An 8,985-nucleotide genomic window follows, 5' to 3' on the forward strand; every position below is an offset into this window, starting at 1 on the left:
GCCGTCGCCGCGGCTGCCCGTCCTGGCAGCGCTTGCACGGGCGGATTAGGCGGCGCGGGCGGCCTGCCAGCTGCCCGGCTGGCCTTTTCCTCGCCGGCGCCTCTGCTGCCCGGGGCTCTCCGGCGGCAGCGCTGATCCCTGCTACGTGCCGCCGGGCACTGGCCGCGGAGGGAGGGGAGGCGCTGGTGCTGCGCTCGCCCGGCAGCCGGTCGCGGCTGTTCGAGTCCTGCAGGTGAACGCAGGCCGCCGGGCTCCGTTTTATGGGAAGCTCCATCTTTCAGCCTGTCGGCGCAGCCTCTCGAAAAGCGAACGAAACGTGCCCTTGAGCATGCGCAGAGTGCCTTCTTCTGCCCTCCTTGCTGACAGTCCGACTTGGGAGAGGAGACCTGTGGGGTCCTTGACAAGAGAGTGCGGCTTGCCCCAGCCGCAGAACTGGTCGAGGTGGGTGGGGGCTGCCTTACTAGCCTGTTTACTAGCCTGTGTAGGGCAAGTGGGCATTGTGCAGATACAACGGCTCTGTGGATCTAGGAAAAGGACGGATGCGCGGCAGCATAATTTAGGGGGGCAAGCAGAATCTCTAGGAAAAAATGCGATTGTGTATATGATGAAAGGGAACAGCTTCACATAGGAAGTGCACACGTGACCCAGCTGAGACCCGCATGCTGGTTATGGGCTGCTTTTGCCTACTGAATTTGTATCTGATGCTGAAACATATCTTTAGTATACCTCTTCCATATTTGAACACTTTCTGCACATTTGGGAAACTGGAACTCGCTTATCCCAATATTTACAAATATGGAAGTTCTGAAAATATTAGGATTGGGGTACTTAAGATGCCATAAGACTCTTAAGGGCAGGATGAAAATCTAATAAATATGACAGAAAATGTGTACATTCATTAAATGTGAAAACACTTCTCTGTATTATTCAAGTTACATTATTTGAAAGGCACAGGATGCAATCCTGTGCATGAGTAATGGGACTTCTGAGCAAACATGGACAGGATTGCACTATTAAATGTTGATGTATCAATTACTTTGAATTATATGTACAATTATTATGAATGAAACACGGATTAATACATTGCTATATAAGGTGTTTTTTAAGTATTTCAGTTGACTAGATCAATTTATTTGTGTATATTCATGAGCTAATATGACCAAAGATGCAGTCACAGGACATTCATTGAGCAATGAAATCTTCCTGGAAATATTGTTTTTTAATTATTTAAAATATTTTAAAGGTTCTTTGTTCAGATGGCAAATAAATACATATATTGCAAAGCAAATATTTCAACATTTCTTTCTCAGAGCATGTCAACAGATCCATGGAAATTATGAATCTCTTGCCATAATACTCATAGCCCTTTTGTTTTGCTAATATAGAACTAGTATGTCTATTTTCCTGACCAGTTCTTAAAGGTCTGCAGTATTAAATCTCTAGTAATGCCCTTTTTGTTCAATTCCATTTGCCTGAAGAGAGACATTTGAAAACTAAGCAGGGGGCAAGGAGGGAAGGAGAAAAGATACCTGTGAAAGTTCTGATCTCCTAACCTCTCATTATGCTGGTGGGAGTGGTCCCAATTTGCCCCCCAGGGCCATCATCCTTATATATTAATGCCTTGCCTCGCCAGTTCCTTCACTCAAGTGCCAAATCAGTCTTGGCAGGAATGAGCAAGAGCACCGGTTTCCCAGAATTTCAACAATACTGAGAGAGTGTGGTTTTGCAAAAACGAGGCTCTGGAAATTGGGTGAGCTTTAAATGCAGGTTTTAAAGTTTTATTGAAGCCCATCCCCAAGAGTTTTGGATAGACTGGTGGGGTGTATATTTTCCCCCGATATCACAAATTGGTAGCCTCAGTCCATGACTGGTTTTTTTAAAGGGTTTTTCTTGGGTATTTTAGGGATTATCTTGATTCTGTGTGTGTCTTGTCTAGCAATATCTGTTCAGTCCTTATTGTACTTCGGAAGTGTGGGTGTGATAACCAATGTGCTTGGTAAAGTATGCTCATTCAATTCTTGGAATTATAGCTCAGTGGCAGAACACTTCCTTGCGATGCAGAAAGTCCTAAGATCAAACTACAGCATCTTCCAGTAGAGCTAGGAAGGAATCCTGCCTGAAGCCCTGGACAGCCATTGTCTTTGATAGGTCTTTCATCTAACCTGAAAATGTTTTCATGAGTTAAGCTATTTAGACATTAGTGGGAGTTGTCAGCTTCCTAATAAATACACATGTGTTGTGTGCCTTAGAGACTATAGCTCATTACATCCCATCATTTCTAGATACTAGATAGGCGGCCACCCCGCCCTCCGATCCAGCCCAGGGCAATCTCTGTGTTCCACACTGTCAGTTCTTCATGCTAAAAAAAGCATTACTGGAGCTTGTTTCATTGTGCATGAGATGTGAGCCTAAGAAAAACACACAGGGTGGGACTATGAATGGGATAGGACTTCTGCGTACCAAGAGATAAAGGTGGCATCATAGCATGTGAAGGGCAGTGTATTCAGTTAGATGGGATACATTGAAAGGCGAACAAGAGAGGACCCTTTACTATGTATGCACACACACCCTCTTAAATCTGCAATCCCAAACTCTGTTTACTTAACAGTTGTGATCCAGAACTTCTCAATCCTCTTGCAAAGAACATAAGTGTAGGAATTAGTAGATATCTGAAGGATTTGCATTTGTGTACACAGGAGTGCTGGTGTCAGGCCAGGGAAGACAGAGCACTGATTACTTAACCATTCGTAGGAAGTGGGTTCCCTGGTGCTGAATTCCATATTTCTGGTGGGCTCAAGCTAAGGATGAGTTCGATGAAAGGTGGATAGATGTTATTTTGCTTATGCTTTAAATCACCCAGTGGCTGTGGCAGTGCATCAGGGATTGCAGAAACCAGTAAGAACAGATGCATGCCCATCCAGGGTCTAGCATCTTCAGAGATGATAAGAGTCCCATACAAATGAAGGAGTATGTATTGTCTCAAAACAAAGAATAGGTTGTTTAAAAAGAATTCTGGGCCAGATTAGAGAATATGCAAAACATGTACTTGCATTTCATATATCTGGGAATTGTTCTTCCTTGGAAAAAGTCAGTCCACTGCAAAATCCACAGGTTGGATTTGGAGAAATCCAAATTCATTCAACTCTTGTAGATTTCCCTGGCATCCCTAGCCGTGGGCCAGTCATGCAGCCATGGCGTTTGTAGAGCGAAGTGTATTGGGGACATTGATGTATAATTTGGGATACCCCTTGGCTTATCTTTGTGATTTGAACATATAATAGAATCATGTGAGTTTTTCCACATTGCATCAGTAACTTGGCACCACCAGTTCATGAAAGTCGTCATTTAAGTATATATGAGAGGTGTTTTTTTTTTTCCTGTTTGCAAACCATGCAAAACGACATGTCCCAGTCATGAACATAAGCAGGAACAAAATTCTTTGGAAGTATTTGCAGTTTCCCAGACTTTGTGTTCATGTCTGGAAATGCACAGATATGCACTCCCAAAAATGCACAGATGCACCAGTGCATATTTTTGGGAGTACACAGGTACGCATGTACACATTCCCCATCACACACCACAAAAATCCACAAATACATACCTTAGCCTATTAGGGGAAATGTGCACTCTTCCCTATTGAAAAAAGATGCTCATTTTGGGAACATGAACAAGGCAAGGCAAGCTCTGAGGTGAAATTTGGAGGCTCTCCGAGAGCTTTTAATATATTTATTTTGTTTCTATATGCCCCCATAGATGTAGCTCTCTGGGCAACAATGTAATACCAGTTGATCAGGTGTTCACACATCCCTATTTAGACTCAGCTAAGATAGGCTGAAGCAATTCAGTTCCACACCTTCAACAACCTCAGACTGAGCCACTGAATTGTGCAGTTTTTATGACAGGACACAGGTAAGTATATGGTTTGGACTACTTGTGTGCTGAGTATGTGCCTGTGCCTGCTCTTCCTCCTCTGACCTATTTCTGTCCACAGTCGGACCCTCTGTAATGCCAGGCTGCTCACTGCCACTCTGCAGCGCTCTGGCAGAGAGACACTGCTCACCCATGGCATCCACCACGCGATCGAGTTCACTGCTCTCCCTCCTCTATCTGGCTTTGCTCACTTTCGTGGGCAGCGCTGTACTCCTGGCTGAGACGCATCAGAACAGCTCGTTGAGCCACAGCGTCCACGCTTTCCTGGCGGTGCTCATGATCTCTTCCTGCATCTGGATGCTTTGGTTTGGCTGGCGCTCTGCTAGCAACAAGCAGCTGAAAAAGCATCAGGATCACCAGGCTGGAGCAAGCTGGCTCAAAGGTAGAGACGCAACAAAAATACTGTCTACTGTAATCTACTGATGCCCAGGTTTTCTCAAAGACCACCACTAACCCAAGTCTTCCAAAGTCCAGGCATTTCTATTAAAGGGGAATCAAGCGTGTACTGTCCTATGGTACATAGGACTTTATTACAGTTCAGTCCTGTAGGGAAGATGTGGTGCTTGGACCTACCAGGTCCCTCCAATAACTGTTTTAATGGTTCATGCCTAAGTTCTGTTCAAGTGCCTCAGGCCTTCTGCATACCCATTTGAGTTTGGTCCAAACATGCTCCCCAACCCACATGCAACAGAAGAGCTGTCAGAGTAAAATGGGGGACCTGTGCAGGACTGGGGTAGGTTGAAGTGGCAGGCAGAGTGGCCACATATCCATCACTAAAAGGGAGGGAGCTTATTTGCATACAGTTTGCATGTGATAATTGATGTGTACAGATGAGCATTTAGAGAAAATTGCTACATAATTTAAATAGAAAAACAATGAACTACCATAGTGTAGAAGACTGTGTCCAAGAAATGTGTTTCTACATGCTATTCAGGTGCTAACTTTTGACAGACAACTTCAAGGCCCCAGAGAGCTCTTTTCTGATGGTTTGTTATCTTTAAACAGACTTGGACTGGAGAACCCTTGACAGTTTCAAACAGAGGACTGTCCCCTGAAAGTCCTCCAAATAGAGAATCATAAAGAAAGATTCATCATTTGATCAAAGGCTGTTAGGTCTTTATAAAACCCGCATATTTTACAATCTAGCATATCTTGATTGCATCTGCACCTTATACCACCACGAGATATTGAGTCCCTGTTCTTGTATTTCTTGATCTAGGTTCAGGCCTCCATCCTTATCCAAAATATCATCATATCTTATGATCCCTTCAAAATTCAATACATTTGGATACACAAAAGCTTCCATAGGTGAAAGCCATCTTGGCAACTTATTATACAATTTTGACTTTAACTTTTCCCACACTGACATTAATGATCTTCTAATAAAGTGACTTTAAAAAGTCCCATGAGACTTAACCTTCTCATACCACATATAAGCACGCCAACCCATTTGCAAATCATGTCCTTCAAGATACAAAATTCTCTTATTTTATCCATTCTTTGCTTATGCTTTAAATCACCATTTGGTTATCCATTCTTTTAGCCAAGTTAAAATAGACGCTTGATAGTACAACATCCAATCCGGTAAACCAAAACCCCCATTCTTTTTGGTTTCCTGAAGCATTTTCAGTTTAATCCTTGCTTTCTTTTTTCTCCAAATAAATCTCAAAATTTGAAAATTTAAATCCTCAAAAAAATTTCATCAATTTTTACGGGAACCATTTGGAACAAAAACAAAAGTTTTGGCAGTGTGTTCATTGTAACCAGTGCAAGTCCTTCCCACCAAAGACAGTTGCAAATTGGCCCATCCTTCCAGATCAGCTTTAATACCTTTCAATAATGTATCGTAATTGTCTGCTTTCACAGTTGTGCATGTAGCTGTAAGATAGATTCCCAAGTACTTAACCTTTTTGGCAATCTGCAAGTCCACTTGTTCTTGGAGTCTTTTTTTCTGACCTTGCATAAGATTTTTAACTAAAAGTTTCATTTTTTCCTTATTTATTTTCATCCCCGTAACCTCACCGTATGCTTCAATCCGTTGTAAAAGTTTAGGGATTGTTACAAAAGGTTCCTCTATTATAAAGACCAAAACATCTGCGAATGCTTGCAATTTATACTTTTCATCCCTAATTTTAGTACCTTTAATGTCCTCGTCATCCCTAATGTTTCTATTCAAGACCTCTAAAGTCAGGATGAACAGCAGGGGTGACAGCGGGCATCCCTGCCTTGTACCCTTTTGTGTCTCTATAGCCCTTGTACGTTCTCCATTAATTAAAATCGTGGCCGATTGTCTTTGATAGATGCTTGATATCTCATTCATAAATTTTCCCCCAAACTCCATTTGGTCCATCTGTTGCATCATGCATTGCCAATTAACATTATCAAAGGCTTTCTGGGCATCTAAAAACAGTAGAGCCATTGATTTTTCCGTGTGTGTCTCGTAGTATTCTAGGATATCCAAAATAGTCCTCAGATTGTTTTTCATTTGTCTTTTAGGCAGAAAACCATTTTGGTCTGGATGAATAAAGTCTAGTAAAACTTCTTCAACCTTTCTGCCAATATAGAGGCAAAAATTTTATAGTCCACATTTAATAATGATATGGGTCTGTAATTCTGAATCTGTGTTAAGTCCGTATCTTCTTTCAGTATTAGTGTGATATTTGCCTCTGTCCAGGTATCTGGTATTTTAGCAGTTAACAATGCTTCATTACATATGTCTTTGAGAAAGGTAGCAAAAATTCCCTCAAAAGATTTGTAAAATTCAGCTGGTAGCCCATCTGGACCAGGGGTTTTATCGTTCTTTTGTCACATGATTGCCTCTGTTATTTCCATAGTTGTTACTTCTTGATTCAATATTTTTGATACTTTTCTGGTAATTTTGGTAAATCTCCCTTTCGAATGTATTCTTTTACCTTCTTGATCGAAAACTCCTCCTTCCGGTATAACCTTGCAAAAAAAATCTTCAGCTATTTTCTTAATTTGTGTATTTCGTACTTGTAGTTGTCCTTCTCCATCTTTCAGTTTCGAAATCAATCTCTTCTCTCTTTCTTTTTTACTTTATATGCTAGCCATCTCCCCGGTTTATTAGCATTTTCAAAAAAAATCTGTTTGGCCAATTTCATTTGCTTAGTAAGTTCATTTGTATCCAAGAGATTCACTTTGTGCTTTAAAATATTCATTTGGACCTTAAGATTTCTTTTTGTTGGATCCGCCTGCAGTTCTTGTTCCCATTTCCTCAATTCTTCTACTAATGTTGCTCGCTCTTGCTTTTTCTTTTTATTTAGTTTTGCTGAGTAGGTTATTATCAGTCCCCTGACATAGGCTTTAGCTGTATCCCAGACATTCTGTAAAGAAGTTTCTTCTGCTTTGTTTATTTGAAAGAATATTTGCATCTCTTTGATTATCTCTTCTATAAATTTTTTATCTTTTAGTAACGCTTTATCTAGACTCCATCTTTGACTTCTATCAAACTTGGGACTTTTTTTACGAGTGGCTGGAGAAACAGGACTTGGCTTAGATTTAAAGATGTCTTTAAATTTTTATAAATCAATTTGAATATGATTATAGAATGTTTAAAAGATATGTTATAGGGGGCTGACCCAGTACCTCCGATGTATTTGATGATTGATTATTTTTTTAGTTTTTAGTTTAAAATCTTAATAAAAAATGTGCAAAAAAGAAAAAAGAAAGAAAGATTCATGGCTACCCTATATGCAAGCAGAAAATGCAGAGTTCCAAACAGAAGCTGGGATTAAACCTATAAAAACAATCCAACAAAGTGCACAATGCATATCCAAGGTTAACTGGGTTTTTCTGGGACATGTGCTTAAACAAAGGGGTGCTGTCTGCACCTAAACCTCTGGAGAGCAGTGGGTCTCTCTAGAATTGGCTGGTGTGCAGCCTCCTCTTCTGTCTCCATTGGTGGGGTAGTTTCATCATGGCCCCATCCATAGGTCCCTCAAGGTCCCTTGTTGTCAAAAGGCCTGGATGATCCTCTCCAGAGATGTGAAGAGTACCTGTGGAAATGCTGGGGTCAGGAAATGTCATAGTATTTTTGGCTTTGACATCTTAATCAGAGAAGGAGACCTCTTGGCCTGGACTTAGATCAGCCATGGCATACAAGCCTTGAGATCCTGTTGGCTTATTTCAGCAGCGATTTATTTTGTGGTGTTCTGTGTTCCATAAGTTGCCCTGAGAAGACTCTGTCCTGAAAGAGGGCATAAAATACCTTGAAAGAAAACTTAAAATCAAATAAATAGCATTTACTCCCACAGGCTTCGGCTCGCATACGTGATGCCCATATTTGCAGTGCAGGGGGCCCTCTTCAGTCCAGTGCACAATCCCCCTTCCCATGCCAGACCTGATTTTTAGCCACATGGGTGTAGTGAAAGGACTTCCCCCAATTTGTTGCCCTACAGAAATGTCAGCCTACAATGCTGACTGTGGAGGTGGATTTTGCATATCTGAAAAGCAATCAGCTGATACTAGGGTTTCACTTTGGTTAAGCTCAGTACAAGGATGAGGATGTCTTTCTCCTTCTGCAGAAATGCCATGTCCATTTCATACTGAATAACCAGTCTTGAAATTGATGAGCACCATGAAATAGACGCATAAATTGCCTTACAGCTTCTGCACCCAGACAAAAAAGTGCTCAGTGTGGAATCAAGTATCCAGTTATTTCTGCAATGTTTGGCGTGACTGGGTTTCTTATCACGGCAGGTGGTCTGTCTCTCTTTGCGCTGGCCACCCTGGTTTTGGACTGCCTCTCCTTGGGCTATTCCTATGAACTGCAACATTGTGCCTCCATGCTAATGACCACTTTCCCTGTTGTGCAAGCCATTTTCACCATCATACAGGTAAAGTTTGATTTGATACTGATATTCATTGGGAATCCCATAGAAAACCCAACATATTTGCCAGAATATTTGTATTCATCTTGTCTAAGACCCTCCACCACTAAAGTGGTAGTACATACTATGACGCTGAGTTTCAGAGAAGGTGATGACATTTTATAATGGCTTGGATGCAACCCATGGGGCCTCTCCCCCCCCCCCC

General features: G+C 41.6%; 1 protein-coding gene across 1 annotated transcript in view; it reads left to right on the forward strand.

Annotated features, from left to right (window-relative positions):
• Positions 1-4,062: 4,062 nt before the first annotated feature.
• LOC123033588 (proton channel OTOP1-like) overlaps positions 4,063-8,985 on the forward strand; it is a 13,257-nt gene continuing 8,334 nt past the window's right edge. The window contains exons 1-2 of the mRNA XM_044450262.1: positions 4,063-4,312; positions 8,650-8,786. Of these exons, the coding sequence (XP_044306197.1) occupies positions 4,063-4,312; positions 8,650-8,786 (387 nt within the window). The remainder of the gene's footprint in view (positions 4,313-8,649; positions 8,787-8,985) is intronic.

This window comes from Varanus komodoensis, unplaced genomic scaffold (genome assembly GCF_004798865.1).
Source record: "Varanus komodoensis strain SLA01 unplaced genomic scaffold, ASM479886v1 scaffold1, whole genome shotgun sequence".
Lineage (NCBI taxonomy): Eukaryota > Metazoa > Chordata > Lepidosauria > Squamata > Varanidae > Varanus > Varanus komodoensis.